Source organism: Sitophilus oryzae, unplaced genomic scaffold (assembly GCF_002938485.1).
Source record: "Sitophilus oryzae breed Bouriz unplaced genomic scaffold, Soryzae_2.0 scaffold_1318_pilon_pilon, whole genome shotgun sequence".
NCBI classification, from domain to species: Eukaryota; Metazoa; Arthropoda; class Insecta; order Coleoptera; family Curculionidae; genus Sitophilus; species Sitophilus oryzae.
Window position 1 is genome coordinate 561,696 of NW_022145969.1, and position 16,539 is coordinate 578,234.

The 16,539-nt window shown below is 32.5% G+C and overlaps 1 protein-coding gene and 1 long non-coding RNA gene across 5 annotated transcripts in view; one reads left to right on the plus strand and one right to left on the minus strand.

The window, feature by feature from the left end:
- The window catches only part of LOC115875041 (forkhead box protein P1-like), a 146,187-nt gene that overhangs the window by 55,782 nt on the left and 73,866 nt on the right, over positions 1–16,539 (plus strand). For all 4 annotated transcript variants that reach the window (XM_030890377.1, XM_030890376.1, XM_030890379.1 and 1 more), the window contains exon 3: positions 10,623–10,745. In XM_030890377.1, coding sequence (XP_030746237.1) covers positions 10,635–10,745 — 111 coding nt within the window. In that variant the 5' untranslated portion in view covers positions 10,623–10,634. The remainder of the gene's footprint in view (positions 1–10,622; positions 10,746–16,539) is intronic.
- The window catches only part of LOC115875043, a 44,048-nt gene that overhangs the window by 11,523 nt on the left and 15,986 nt on the right, over positions 1–16,539 (minus strand). The gene's annotated exons all lie outside the window — the stretch shown is intronic.

Sequence of the window (16,539 nt, forward strand, 5' to 3'; positions counted from 1 at the left end):
GTTTAATGATTTTAATGTTTTTAAACAAATTACTATACAATGAAAACTAATAATAACAGTAAATTTGCTATACCTTATTAATAACTCTTTTTAAAATAATCTGGGCTAATATAAACATTTTTACGTAGTAGCAAGATATGTACAACAAATTAGATGTCAAAATTATTTATAATAGATCATATTTAAAAATAATATAGTCTCTAAATTTTGGCATCGTTGGTTTTATTAAATAATAAAATTGTAAGAGCTAATTTGTTATATTAACAATAAACTTTAAAATCATGAAATTGAAACATTTGATATTAATTTTCTTAAATTAGCATGCAGTGTAATGGATCGAAAATATAATTGAAAAATTAGAAATCAAAATTATTTATTATTAGGTACTTAGGTTTACCATTACATATTTAAAAATAATATTTTGCTTATACTGGCATTTTTGATATTAAACTACTCTTGTTTTATAAAAATAAATGTCAAACATTTCTTCATAAAAAATTTATATGTAAGAGAATTACTTGTTTAAAATAACTATTTACAAAATCTGCCAAAATATTTCTGCGAATAACGGTGAAATTAAAACCCATCGGTAACCCCATCTTCTGTTTAAATATTTCATTGTTATAATTTCCCATTAGTTTTAGTTCATATAACAAGTTTCAAAATATTGTTATTAAATACTGAAAATCACACAATTATATTAAGATTAGATTTATCAATTGTTCATAGATAATAGAGGACAATTCATGGGTTGGGATAGAAGTGAACAGGCTTTAACATCGAAAAAAACACAGTGTTGCATTATGTGGAACTTATAATATTTTTCAAATTATCTAGCAACTCAAAAGACACTTTATGGCAAAACGAATATTAATATTTCATTATATTATATTAATAAGCTAATATATTATATTAATAAGATATTAATTAAGCCCATTATTACGCTTGTAATGTAAATGTACTCAAATTATTTATATTATTTATTATTATAATAATACTATATATAAATACTTTGAACCAATAGACACCTACCCCGGCATCCTTCAGACAAAAAGTAACGCAATCGAAAGATGCGTACGTTTATCTTAGATAGGAACTATTGAAAACAGGGGAAATAACCCATAAACTTTGGTACGGCCGATGTCGGAGATGGCGAGCTAGCCTCTATGGAGCCGTCTCAGATACTGGCTTTTATCAAAGCCTTTGGACTGTATGATAAGTTATAACTCGTTATAACTCAAGAAAGGAACACAAAATAGATCGGTAAGGTAAAAACTAACTCCTAAACATTCTACATCATTTTAAATTCTCTAACCAGATAAAATAACTCCTTAAAAAATTCTTCCCTTTTGACTTGACAAAAAGGTGGGTGGTCGAAAAAAAATTAGCAATATTACTGGGCCATAAAAGGAACATATTTCCTTTCCTTGGGACGTAATACTTTCTCAGCAAAAAATATCCCTCGGTCTAGGACGGTCGAAAAAAGTCCACGCCATCTAACGCGTATAATATAAATTGCTAGTCTTTTCTCCTCGAGAAACCCAAAACGTATTATCATAAATAATAAGAATATAAGAAAATAAAAGCAGTTTTTTATGTTTCGGCACATTTCAGGGGACCCCAATGCCTCGCGACGGTCGTTAGATACATTCGGCTTCAATTCTTCTCGCCTGTCGAGTGTTTTTCGGCCCCCTTTTTTCTTGCGCTCCTAACACCCCTACAAATTTCCAATCGTATATGTCCACTGGCTCTCACATTTCAGTTCAGGATTTAACTATTTCCTCAATACAATACAAATTTTCAGTTTTTAAATCGAGTGGTCAGAATTAAAATGGATCAAGTCCAATTTCCTACTATTTGAAGATAATCGTCTTTATACGTTTATAAAATATTGTTTTTCCAGTAGAGAAACGAATCAAGTCATACTTCACGCACTAAGCAGCCCAAGTAGCATCTATCTGACTTCGAACTAAATCTGACCTGAAGTGACGTCAGACTTTGTGCAAATTTAGGTCGGGTGCTGGTGATACGACCGGTGACGTCGCTTTCCTATTCAAAGCGACGTCGTTGGATCCGAGTCGGTAAATCCAACGATCTGTCGACGTACAAAATAACAACGTACCATTTTTATTAATTTCCCAACGTCGCACAGTGCTTCGATCATATGGTCTAGAGCCATATGATCGGACAAAAATGCAAAACTTCTCTTTTATTGTAGGCAATTTATTCAAACTAGGTTTATTTGACACATATGATGAGTACTCTCATTGTACTAAAAGGTGATATTCTTAGTCCCACGTTTATGAAAAAAAAATCTTATAAATAATAAAAACGTTGGAGCTGTGTTCCATCTAAGGAAATAATAATTTATAGTATGAAAACGTTGTAAGTATTAAATAAATCCCTGGGATAAAAAAGAATTTAAATAACATTAGAACATGATTCCTAAAATATAAGCCTAATATAAGCTAAAATGATAAAATTTCTTTAATGAAAAAGAAACATCAATGTTATATTTAATTAAAAAAAAACTTAAGATACTATAAATTTACTTTAGGACAAAAAAATGCATAGATCGTAACTACTCTGATTCAGAAGAATCACTGCTGACAGAATCTTCCAAATTTATAGTATCCAAATCACAGGTAGATGAATTATCCTCACATATTATAAGATGTTTCTGTACATCATTTTCTAATATGTTACTTTTTCGCGTTGTTTCGCGTGTTCCCTTTGTTGGTATGAGGGATTCGGATGTTAATAGTTACCTCTTTAAGAGACCATATCCATATATTATTTTTTCCTTTTCTTGGGTATGAGTTCTTATAATAAATTGAAAGATGGAAACTTTTTTTATGCGACGTTTCGCTCCAACATAGTTTCGCTCCATTTCAGGCACAAGTGGTGTCTTATTTGACTGGAAGGTTCATCAATATCTAATAAAGAACACATTTTTTGAAATACAAATAATTTTGAGTTCTTGTCCTTATGATCAAGCTAAGTATTAACCAGATCGGCATTGCTTATCAATTTTACTCCATTTGAAAAGTATTATAAAATAAAGTTCGTCGCAAGCAGACGCAGGTGAACTATACAAAAATTAAAGTGTATGAATATGACAACAAATATATTCAATAATTACGATATGTTTTGATATGTTTTTTTAAATGCCTTTTTGAAGTTTGAAAACGTAAAATTTTTATACACATTTAAGATTCATCTTAAAATATAAATAAACCTAAACAATCAATGAACTTGTTTAGAAATAAATTTAAAGTACATACCTTGTTTAACAATATCCATAGTGGCTTGTCAATGATCCATAATTTAATTAACTCCATATACACAACTACTATGAATGCTATTCTTTTCACTGCGATATAAGACAATTTCACTGATATATGATCGCATTCATTCATTTCTTAGTGAAAGGTTCATTAAAAAAAAACACGTGCTGGTCGGAAGAAAACTCACGTTAACAACAGACTATGACAACAGATTATTTTAAAATCAAGAAAAGGCGATCGTCTGAGGAACTGCTCCTACCCATAGCTGATATTTTGCCTACGAGATCTGACTATTTATAACTACAAAGTTGCACGAAAGAGTTTTGATTGCGTTGGTTTCAACTTGTTTGGGGGTTAATCTGTTGTTTTTTTATATTTTAATACGAATCTGAGTGCTTTCAATATCTTGATTTTAAAATAACTTATAATCTGTTCTTATCGTGACAGCGCTACTGTATAAGGATTTGTTCGTCCGGCGACCGGCACGTAAAATCAAGTGAAAGCAATCAGATTCGTATTAAAATAAAAAACAAAACAAAAGATTAACACACTCACGGAAAAGTTGAAACCAACGCAATCAAAACTCTTTCGGTCTCAACTCTTTTTTTGTATCATGTAACGTACCGAACGATCGAAAAAAAACGGCGTCAGCCATGGCTATGAAATGAACATCGCTGTCATTTTATATGTAAAATTATATGGGGAATGTCATCGATCGTCATTTCCAAGCCAGCTGGACGCCGTTTTTTTTTCGATCATACGGTATTATGTATATCATACAAACAAAAGTAACTTTGGCAACAATGCTTAGGCAGCTTACATCGCCAACAACAAATGGTGACAGACGGCCCCAGCGGCAAGTTTGAATCGAATGAGTAAATTGATCAGGCAAATATTACAAAAGATATCACGAACTCTATTTTTGATTTAAGACTTATTAATGCTTCTCAATGATTAATTCTGACCTTTATATTAATAAAAAATGCATATAATCGTCATATTTTACAATAATTACACGCTTATACAACTTCACCATAACCTAAAAATGCACTTTTAATTTATTTATTTCTCAATAAATTGTGGTTCATCCGCAATTTTTTTTTGCTTAAAATTCTTATTTAAGTGTATGCTTTCGATTGATATATAAATAAATGCCAAATTCGGAGGGTGTTATATCTGACAAGCACCCACATTTAAGATTCATCTTAAAAAATAAATAAAAACTAAACAATCACGAACTTGTTTAGAAATAAATTTAAAGTACATACCTTGTTTAACAATATCCATAGTGGCTTTCAATTAAGTACGTACCGTTTAACTCCATATACACAACTACTATGAATGTTATTCTTTTCACTGATATAAGACAATTTCACTGATATATGATCGCAAAACTTATTTTTAGTGAAAATATTTGCTAACAAAAAACATTGATTATGAAAAATAATATACAGGATGATTGAACATTGCTATAAGTATAAAATTACATATTCAGATATTAGTAAATTTTAACTTTTTTTTCGATTTTTGTCCAAGGGACGAAGCACTGTGCGTCGTTCCCACGTTGGCTTGCACGACGTACATATACTTGAACTAGTCCGACGTCTACCCGTTGTCCGAATAGGATACGTCTCACTGATAATCCCTAAAGTAACATCCAATTATATTTTGTTGTATTTTATGTTCATATTTATAACCTAATTTACGTATCTCTATTTACGTCCGTAAATACAATGGCTGCCCATTTTTTTAAGCAGAAAACAAAAACTAAAATATAGTCGTACAAATCCACAAATCACTGATAACGCAAAGTGAGGTTACGTGGCGTACGTTGGAATTATATACGTCATAATACGATTGCCGGTCGTCCGGTTTGATGACTTCGGTCGTGTGAGACGACTAATGTTGGAGACCCGGTTGGAATTGGTATATTGGTAGTTCATATTAAGTCGGACACAGAAATCCGCCATTCTTAACAAGTATCAGATTGTCAGCCATTTTAAAATCGTTTTTTGTTTTTAAAATTTATATTCACATTTCGATATCTAGTAGAATAATATTGATAAGGTTGAGTTTGGGGGGAACCACAGTACAGTTTTATGATTAAACCAGCTAGAAAATTAAAAAAATATTTTGCGAGTTACTTTTTTATAGATATTTTTATTTCATAAATCTACCTAATTTTGAAGGCGCTCGTTGTTTTCCGGAGTATTTTAATCAGATATATAAAAAAGTGACTTCCGTTGACAAAACTGATGTCTGGATTAATGATTCAGAATTATTATAATATGAAATTAGATAGACACTTATCGTTATATTCGAGGAGTGATTATGAATCCATTTGTAATTAGGTAGTTTGGAATATGAAACTAAACGTAACGTAAGTGCTTAGCGACGAATTTTAAGTGACTAAAATCCAACGTAATATGACGTTGGTAATTGGTAGGATTATATTCCCTATTAGGTCAGATACCGACGTCGAGGCGACCCGAATCTGTATTCCCCATATAGGTGCAAATAAGGGTCGTCAGGCGGTCGAACCGACGTTGGTACCCGACGTCGGGTTTATTGAACGCGACGTATACCCGACGTTAGATAACGTCCAAATGCTACTTGGGAGTTATAGCCTGTTTCTGTTTGGTTTCTAAATATTCTGTTGATTCCTTTCAAAAGTGAAATGGATCAAGTCCATAAAATTTAACGCTGTGCGCGATTTTAACACACGTGCTAAAGTTCAGAGCTAAAACACTTTTTTTTTATAAAAGGATGACAATGAAACAAAGTCTGAACACCAAGTGAATCAAATTATCAGCCATCTGAAAGGTCTGATTCTATCGATTCTGAAAGTATAGTTTGATTATCATTATTTTCACTATTACTACATCAATAAGTTGGCTGATTTTCTTACAAATACTTACAAGATATCTGACATATCTATGACATAACATATGTTATCATTTCATACAGATGTAACGTAAAACATTCTAAAAGGCAACACATGAAAGACCTTCCCCCCTTTATAGCCCGCCTATATACCATAATTTTTATAAAAATCGAAGAAAACACTATTAATAGACAATGTGAAGTCAACAAATCTCTTAATGACGAAGAAGAATGTACCGATGAACGAATTTATATCTAAAATTTTAAATATTTTCAAAGATAAAACGGTTCAAGTCCAAAAAAATATAAACAAACATTCATAAAAATGACCACACCGGTATTTTGAGTTACTTTAGTTTGCAATTATACAATTTAAAATATAACTGTTTTATTTTAAATAAGTAACATTAAAAAACTTTAACTCTCATTTTCTCCATAATTATCTTCTATGACTTGATCCAGTTCACTGCTGAACCCCTCAAATAATACCTAAATTTTGAACTAAAGGGCTTTATTATAAAGAGATAACAACATCAATCTTCATTCTGTTCTGTGGATGTGGACTCTCATTTTGCGTCCTTTTGAAAATGTAAATAAGACGTCCGATGACTATTTAGATGACCGCCTCTCGCTCCACGATGGACATCGGTATGAATGGGCTTGGAAAAAAGGAAAAAGCCAGCAATCAAGCGCCCTAAACGGCTTCCATTGTAAGAGCTGTGAAAAATGGCACCTTTTTGCCCTCATGCGAAACAGTATCAAGATAAGTCGCAAGGACAATGTACAACAGGCAATCTTGCTTTCATTTCCATTTCATTATTTTAAATTTTGTTAGAAGTCCCCTTTAATTGAATTTTAAAAATATATGTACTTTTTTCCATAGCAACTATTAAAATTGCCTGATAGCTATCAAAAATAGTAGATAAAATAGTACTTTAACCACAAGGGTAGATTAAATCGTCCCATTGCTGCCAACAGTCACTAACTTACTTTTTATTACTTCCGAGAAAAATGCGTCTAAAGATGAATTGCATTGCATAAAGATGTTATAGTTAGTAACTATTCGGTATTAAAATAAAACATAAATAGCCAGAAATCGTAGTTAATGACTTTTGCAATCGATTCTCCGATTGAAAATATAATTTTATTAGTGATTGAATTTGGTTGTTCGGAAAAATGTTAGTTAGTGACTTTTGGCAGCAATAGGACGAAATTATACTTTAACAACGAGGATAGGTTAAAAACTTTATTTCTTCTCGCACGTTTTTTAATTGCTTCCATTTTTGAAAATTTTTGTATTCCTTTTCGTAAGTTATTCGGGATTTAAATGGAAGTAGGGTCAATCGACCAGTGAATGAACAGTTAACCGAAGTATTAACTTTAAATAAATCACGATTTTTTATTTTATATAATATGGGGTAAAATTGGTACAAAGGCAACTATCTATAATTGAAAAATTAAGAAAATATTACCTAGACGCAAAAATAAAACAATATGGTTTCACAAATTTCAATTTTCGGCGAATAAGCGAAATATCTAGTAAATGAACGATAGAAGTCAGTGAATAAACACATAAAGACCAGTTAATGAACGTTGTATTTATTAAATTAAGCTTTACAAAAATTCAAGTTTAAATAAACATAAACTTTTAATAAACATAATCAGGTAAGAGTATAATATAAAAAACACTATGCTGCATTTACATATTAATAACAAAAGTCCCTTCAGCGCTATGAGGTATTGGAACAGTAATTTTTTTCACAATTTTATCCGAGTAATACCAATTTGATCAGGTGGTGACGGCCACTTCCAAGTGTTCTTTTTGTACTATGGATGTTTTTTATCTTTACCTCTGTCAGTGTATATATTTTGTTTATAATTTTGAGTGTTGTACATGTTTTTCTATATTCTTTTGTGTATATTTGTATACATATTACTTTTATTGTACCATGTGTTTGCCATACGATAAATAAATAAATGTACTATGGAGAGCACTTACTTTATATTCATTATTTTTAACAGCCTTTATTAGGACAGGATAATGTGAATCCTCATAGTTTAGAGACATAATCACCTTTAACAAAAGGAACACTTAAGTCAAAATTTGATGTTGATTTTTCTAAACTTATTGATAACAATTTAGGGGAAATTTTATTCTTAGTTCCTTCTTCGTCCGATTCTTCGATTTTTTGAGCATTATTACGCTTCGTCATATCTGACCATTTTTCTTGTTTTTCGTATGTTTTCTTTTTTTGTCCTTGTAGTTTCAGTTCAAATAGTGACAGATTTTCATCCGTACTTGAGGAATCATCTCTGTTAAACCATTTTGTATACTGCTGCCCGATTTTCTGATCTTTATCACACTTCCGCTTTTCTGACTTTTTCTCTTGTTTTTTGCATGTTTTTCTTTCTTGTTCTTGTTTTAGCTTTAATTCAAAAAGTGACAGGTTTTCACTCAAGTCTCTGTTAGGTCTCTTTATTTCATACTGTCGCCTGATCTTATTTTTTCGTTCTTGTTCCATTCGCTTTCTTTCTCTATCGAGTTTTCTTTTTTTAATGTCTTCCTCTTTTTGACGCTTTATTTTATCTTGTTCTTGATGAAATTCTACCCATTTTGTTGAAGTTATCGCCTAGCGGCACACTTAAGTTCATGCTGCCTGATTCTACTGCTCTGATACCCAGTGACAACTGCTCTTTGGAATATTTGAATCTAGTGTATTTCCGCTCCATCTGTACCAACAAAAAATATTTATTTTTAGTAACCGCCGAATACTTTTAATAAAACTATAATACTAAATTTAAACCTCCAAAACAAAAACTAGTGCCCACTTATCCTAATAATAATAGACAGAAATCATTTGCAAAAAGGTCTTATGCCTAATCTAGTAAATGAACAGGAACAATATCCAGTAAGTAAACGATTCAAAATCCTGTTCATTTACTGGCTGGCATTTATTTTTATTACATTTAAGGTATTTTAATGGATTTACATATGTAAACTAAGCTTAAGGGTCATTTTAAAGCAATTTCAGATAATCGAATAAAATACCAGTAAATAAACAGCCGTTCATTCACTGGAATTTGAACTTTTTTTCCGCCAGTTATTAAACACATTAAATGAAAATATAACCTAAAAGATAATAGATGTTTTACTTTTGGATTAATAACGATGAATTGTTGAAATATATATTCTCACACACTGCCAAGCTTTTATATTTTATGAACAATTAAATAGCATCATTAATAATAGGATATGTATCTACTTACCCTAAAGAAAATGGCGCTTAAAAGACTAACAACGTCAGAGCACAACTTTGAACAGCGATTTGCACGTGTCGTTTATTAACTGGTTGTATTTTAGCAAGTTAGTCGTAAACTACGCAGTGTAAATTAGATTAAAAAATGACAACAAATACAGTTTAATGGCCGTATACCTTATTAGAGCAAGATAAAGTTATTTTGTTCATTAAGTGGGTCCCATTCATTCACTGGTTGGTTTACCCTAGTTTGGATATGGCGTTTGTCGCCTCAGCCTAAATATCTGTTGGTAATTTACTTATTTCGTTTTGAGCCATTTCTGGCTCCAATTCAATCAGCAATCGACACGAAAGAGAATTAAAAAATATTGACTCAAGACTGACAACTAAAGAGGCCGCTTTATTTATTTGTCCAATTACATAGAAACCAACGCCAGACCAGCACAATATTTTCTCTACTCGTAATAAATTCTTTGAAATAATAATTTCTGTAACTCGCTATGGAAAAAAATATTGTTTTATACACGACGATAAAATTGCATTATCGTTTTCCGAAATCAATTGAAATCGAATGAAAATTAATCGTCTTGTATAAAAAATAACTATAATTTTCTAAACAACTGAAAAAACTGGTAATTTTAAATTATTATACTCATCGAAATATCATCTAGAAATCTTTAGAGGACTAATATTATCTGACCTGTCATTAAAAATAACTCCCCTACTTCCTAAATCAACACCAAACCACTACTTATTAAAGTTTCAGGAATTGGATGTCACTGCTTTTATCCTAAACAAAGAAAAATGTCAATCCCTCCATTTCAATGTATTTGCTCGGCTCCCTTAAAATGCCAATCAAGATAGTTTGCCCTCTCCGATAGATTAAACTGATTTAATACAGTAAAAATAAAGTTTCCGTACCTAAAGCGAATCTCCTAGTTATTATTTTCTCGGCAATATAAACTTTCTTTTGGCCTCCCTTAAAGGCGAAATAATTATTTTATGAGGCGTTATTTCTAAAAATGCTCTCCCTTGGCTAGATAGAGACGCGGATCCCTTGGCTACCCTAAATTATTCCAAAGCAATGTTTCGTTATAATTTCGGGTTGAGCGAATAAATTCTCCGCCAAGCAGGACTCTTTTCTTTTCGTTGTGCAATAAAATTCGGGCAAATAGAATGTCTGTTCTCTTTCCAGGATGATGGAACTATGGACCAGGATATGCTAGATGGAGGCGGTGCTATCAACCTTTCTACGTCACAGAGACCCTCAGCAGCCACGACACCGAACGATAGTTTACACCAAGACGACGTCGAACAGGTAAGAATCTTGCTTTCTCAACTAATCTTCAATTTATGTCTTCGTATTATAATAATTTCTTTTTTTTTCTCTAAAAATACAAACCAAAACTTACTAGTATGAGTTTATTTTGAAAGGAAAAGCTTCAGCGCCAACTCAAAAAAAACTTTTATTTATTGAAGGCCAGAGAATTGACTTATTATCTCTCTATGGACATTCGTTCTTGTCCTCTCCAAATACGTTGTTCTTTTAGCTCGGGGGGCAAATATACTCTAAGGACAACAAAATGGTCACTTTATTTTCAATATTAATGAAAATAAAATGTTTTCTTTCGTAACACAAAGTAGCATCATTTTTATTTGATGAAGAAAAACAGTATATTGATATGTAAGGATTGTTCGATATTTTATATTGAAATTTATAAAATATTTCTTTACCTTTCATTAAACAAAAATACCATTACTCTAGTGACACATGCAATATGCACAACGTGTTAAGTCAAGCGAATGAAAATGTGAATGACGAGACAGAAAAGCAATATTGCCCAAATCTTCGCTTATATTAATAATTTTTTTATCGATGAGAATCTCGTGTTAGTCGGTGATGGCTTTTTGGAAAGAGAACTGAGGCACTATACGCGCCTCCATATATTTTCGTAGCATTAAGACTTGACACACTTCGTTCGGCCATGCAGAAATTTTGCAGCTGCCTCGTATATTGGGGATTCACTCGATGGAAAAATAAAACCTTCCAATATATTCGCTCTCCTTAAAAACTTCGCCTTTCTTTTATGTTTGTTCTTGATTTTTTACTTCGGGTTCAGCCAAATGCATAATCTGATGTCTATAGTCAGATGAAACTGCAAAAATGCTTATGACAGAAGTCAGGAAAAGTATATTTAGAACTATTTATATTAACTTTATATATATTATTCAGTACTTGACAAGAAATTAACCATAGATAATCCTAATTAACAAAAAGAATGTAGTAACTAACTCAAACAAAATGCATATAACATCCCGTTAAATTATGTTTAATTATGAAAATTTCTGAGACTCTCAATAAAATACAAACGTCTGAAACGTCGAAATATAAACTCAGATACTGGCAGACTGGAAAACAGAACAAAAAAGGTCAGATAAAAGTGCAAAAATACTTATTATAGAAATTCAGAAAAAAATGCAAAAAGCAAGTTGTAAAATTTAAAACTCTTTATATTAATTTTATATATATTCAAGATTTGACCATAAATGAACCACAAATATTCCTAATTAACAAAACAGATGATGTAATTAGCCCAAAGAATGTTTTCAAACAAAATGTGCATCCCATCGCATTAAATTATGTTTAGTTATGAAAATTTCAATATTTTAAAAAAAAAAAGAATTCCAATAAAATATAACCGTAGGAAACGTCGAAATATAAACTCAAATTCTGACAGACTGGAAAACAACAAAAATAGTCAGATAAAAGTGCAAAAAATACTTATGATAGGAATTAAGACAAAAAATGCAAAAACAAGCTGTAAAATTCAAAACTATTTATCTATATAAATTCAATATTTGACCAGAAATGAACCATAAATACTCCTAATCAACAAAACGAATGTTGTAACTAGCCAAAATATTTTTTCAAACAAAATGCGTCTCACATCCTATTAAATTATGCTTGGTTATGAAAATTTCGACATTTTTACGAAAAAAAAGAATCTCAATAAAATATAAACGTGGGAAACGTCGAAATATAAACGCCAATGCTGTCAGACTGGAAAACAGAGCAAAAATAGTCGTCTATCTGGCTTTGTCCGTTCTAATCAGGCGCTGTTGGAAAATAGAGAGTCTCCCACTCTTTAAAACCACCCACTTGCACAAGTCGGCGGTTCTCCCCGTCGCGTCATTCACCCCCACCCTTATTTTAACCGTTCTTTCCCCTACCTATCCCCTCCTCCGCGAAGACCCCTCCCGACTCCCATCCGGACTAATGCACTGGATTTTTCATCTTAATTGAAAGAGTTTTGCCCAGATGTCTCCAATATAAAACGGAAAAGGCTCAAGGGCGAGGGGAGGTGTGTTATTTTCGATCTTTAACTTTTTTATTGTTCCTACTGCCTAAATAAGAGGAATTTCGACATTCAACAACAACAAAGGTCTAAACATGGATTGCGAGACAATATTAACATGGAAACAAGAATTCATAGAAATGCTTCAGGTAGCACAAACGTTTATAGAGCGATGAAGTTCTTACAGAAAATATGGAGAGTATTAGGAGGCACGGCAGTCCCTCGCCAAGCGTAGCACAGCCTTACCATCCTGTTCTTGAAGCGACTCGCAACAAATTTCAGATTCCTGTAGATTTAGGTTGTATGGGAGGGAGAAATTAACCACCGCATGATGATAAAACAGTTTCTGAGGAACTTTTGGCACAAAAACATTTCAAATTTATGATTTCAATCTAATAACTATTTAGTCAACGTGTTTAATTTATGTCAATCTATTGTATTGATAATTTCGATTCCAAATATCTCGAGAACCATTAGTCGTGGCGATTTTTACCAAGAGACATTTTTTACGTAAAAAACTTCGTGAATGTATATTTTTTACTCAGTAGTTTTATACAGGTACAGACGAAAAATGATTACTCTTAAAACCAGTTAAAAATATGTAGGTGGCGCTCTCTACAAGTCTCCCAGGCACCAATTTTCATCCAAATATTGACATCACTTCATAAATTATTTGGAAAAATCGAAATAATCTAAAACTTCAACAGCCTGTATTTCCAAAACTAAGCATTTTAGGACATACATTTATACGAACTTTTTTACTTCTTTTTATCTGCAGAATATGCTGCCGAAGTTTCCGGAATACAATTCGGACCGCCCTGTATAATCGTCAAGAGAAAGAGAGCATGCTCATCAGGCTGGCGCACAAATGCGTTAGTATGGAAATCAACAATATGGCAACCACTCATAAAACGCACCAATGCAGGTATTCTCAGTGGACAACCTCATGCTTGACTGCACACAAGTCCGAAATTTTTTTAATTTCAATACTGAATCATAGTCTACCACATTCAAAGTAACGCTCATTTCTTTTAGTTGGAAAGAATTGGCACAGTTATTGGGCACCGCCAGGCGAATTTTGAGAAAATTATAACCGAAACCGCTTTTTAATTTTACCGTTGCAGTTGAAGGAAAAAGGACGAGGTGCGAAAAAAGGGGCCCGGACTGGCGACACCTGGCATTTGTAAAAGTCCTTAATTAAAGTACGAGAGGCGAAAACAAGGACTGTTGCAAAATTAGCCTCGTTTCTAATTATGCAGCAGCAGCGCAAATATCTTAATTTCGAGAGACGGAAGCGAAAAACTTTATCGAACACATCTATCAAGCGGAAATATCCAGTTTTAATTTATGAAATCCGAAATCTGCTCGGCAAACGCCTCTGCAATAAGGCAAAACAGACGATTTTACGCTTCGCGTCGATTTTTCTTATTCGGTCGTCTTTTTTTCGGCGCTCATTCTCATATAACAAGGTTCTGTCTAATTGCTGCAGTCAATGATGCAGAGTTTTAGAGCGTTCTCTGTTCCCTAATGAATACGAAGAAAAGTCAACGAAATCTTTATTTTAAGTCATCAAAATTATATATTTTTGACAAAGCACTATTTCCATAAAACTGCTCTAATTGGTTAATTAAAAGACAATACTGACTTTTTTGGCCTTACGATTACGCTCCTAGATGTATGCATTGTTTTAATCAACACCAAAATCGTTCAAAAACAAGAGAGTTTAAATCTGCGATTTTTTAAAGCTGCCGTTATTTACTAATTAAAAAGTGCAGACTAAGAAACTATAGGCCATTGTAGTCCTATAGTACGGGAACCAGTAATAGATAGAGAGACGTCTTAACCTTCATCAAAAAATGCTGAAAAACAAGGATCCAAGAAGATAATTCTCTCACACAGCCAAGGTACCTAAGTCTTCAAAGGTGTATATATTCTGAATCTACATAAAACTCTCTACAAATGCTGAAATTTTCATAATTTTATGACTGTGTTTACTATGTTTCAAAGGCCTTTGAAAATGTGTAAAAAATAGGCATTTTTTCGACTTTTTTCCTTTTCATGAAAATTTCGTTATTCACACATGTTCGTTTGTCAAAACTACTGTTATTAACTAACTAAAAGGTATAGAATAAGAAAATATAGGCCATAGTAGTCCTACCAGAACTGTAATAGATGTAGGGTACGTTTAAGGCTTCATCAAAAATAGCTGAAAAACAATGGCGCAAAAACAATTTCTCACAAAGCCAAGGTACTTTAAAGGTGTATATACATATTCTGAATTTAAATAAAATTTCCTACAAATGCTGAAAAACTCCTTTTTCTATAAAACAGAACTCGTACAGAAACAATGATTAGCAAAATCCATTTTCTTAAATAATTAAATCTATTTAGTGCTTGCATATTCCAAATCTACTTAAAATTTACTACAAGCCCTAAAATTTTCAAATTTTTAGGACTTTCTCAGAGCTCTAAGGTAGACTACTTATCAATTTTACTATTTATAATTTATCTTGTAAGCCACACAGTAGGATTTCTTTCTATTTGCAAAAGACATAAATTAAAACTGGATTGGGAGCTTGAAAAAAGTTTATACGGAAAAAGCGACACACCGGCAGCAAGAAGAGACGGGAAAGCAAGACGGGAAGGCAGGAATGCGAGTGTGCTGACCAGCGTCCAGGGCGAATATCTCGCCGAGGTGTTTACCGTGGCGTTAGCCGTCCGCACGCCGACCGGTCCGGGGAGTGGCTTGCTATTTCAAGCAGAATAAACACATGGCTGTTTTCTTTGTTCCGGCAAACTAAACAACCATCCTGGAATCTAAACAAGACCGGCCAGTCCCAAATTCAATTTAGTCTTTGCATGCGGCTATATCGCGAAACGTCAACACTGTCCGCCGCCTCCCTGGGACTTGGCAGGGAGCCGCAGCCGCCTCCGTAGCTGGACCAGCGCGCCTGCAGTTAGCACTGACCACAGGAAATGGAGGACAGGACTTTCTCATTTGCATTCGGACGAAGGGAAGTTTTCCGTCACGTTTTTACGTCTTTATCATAATAATATAATACTTTATCGTGTTTTTCTTTACTAAATATACATAAAATTTCATGGAAATAATGAAAAATTTCTCAATTTTATGACCGTGTCTACTAGTTTCCAAGAGTTTTCGCGATATCTTAAATATCGAAAATTGGTTGGTTTGATCTAGACACCGATTTGGTTAAAACTGCTGTTATTAATTAATAAGAATGAGTAGAATAAGAAAATATAGGCCATTGTAGTCTTACGAGAATAGTAACGGACGTAGGGGACGTTTTAACCTTCATCAAAAATAGCTGTAAAACCAAGGGTCCAAAAATTGAATTTTCTTAAAAAAGCAAGGTACCTAAGCCTTACAAGGTGTATATATTTTGAATATACATAAACATTCCTACAAATGCTGAAATTTGCATAATTTTATGAGTATACTTACTATTTTTCTAAAGCCTTTGAAAATGTTTAAACAATAGCTAAAAATGGGCATTTTTCGACTTTTGTGAAAATTAGCGATTTTGGTCATGTCATCGATTTTAATAAAATTATTGATATTTACTAATTAAATGGTGTAGAATAAGAAAATATAAGCAAATGTGTTGCCTTTCGAGAACAGTAATGGACGTAGGGGACGTTTTAATCTTCATCAAAAATAATAGAAAAACAAGGGCCCAAAAAATTAATTTTCTTACAAAGCCAAGATACCTAAGTCTTTAAAGGTATATATTC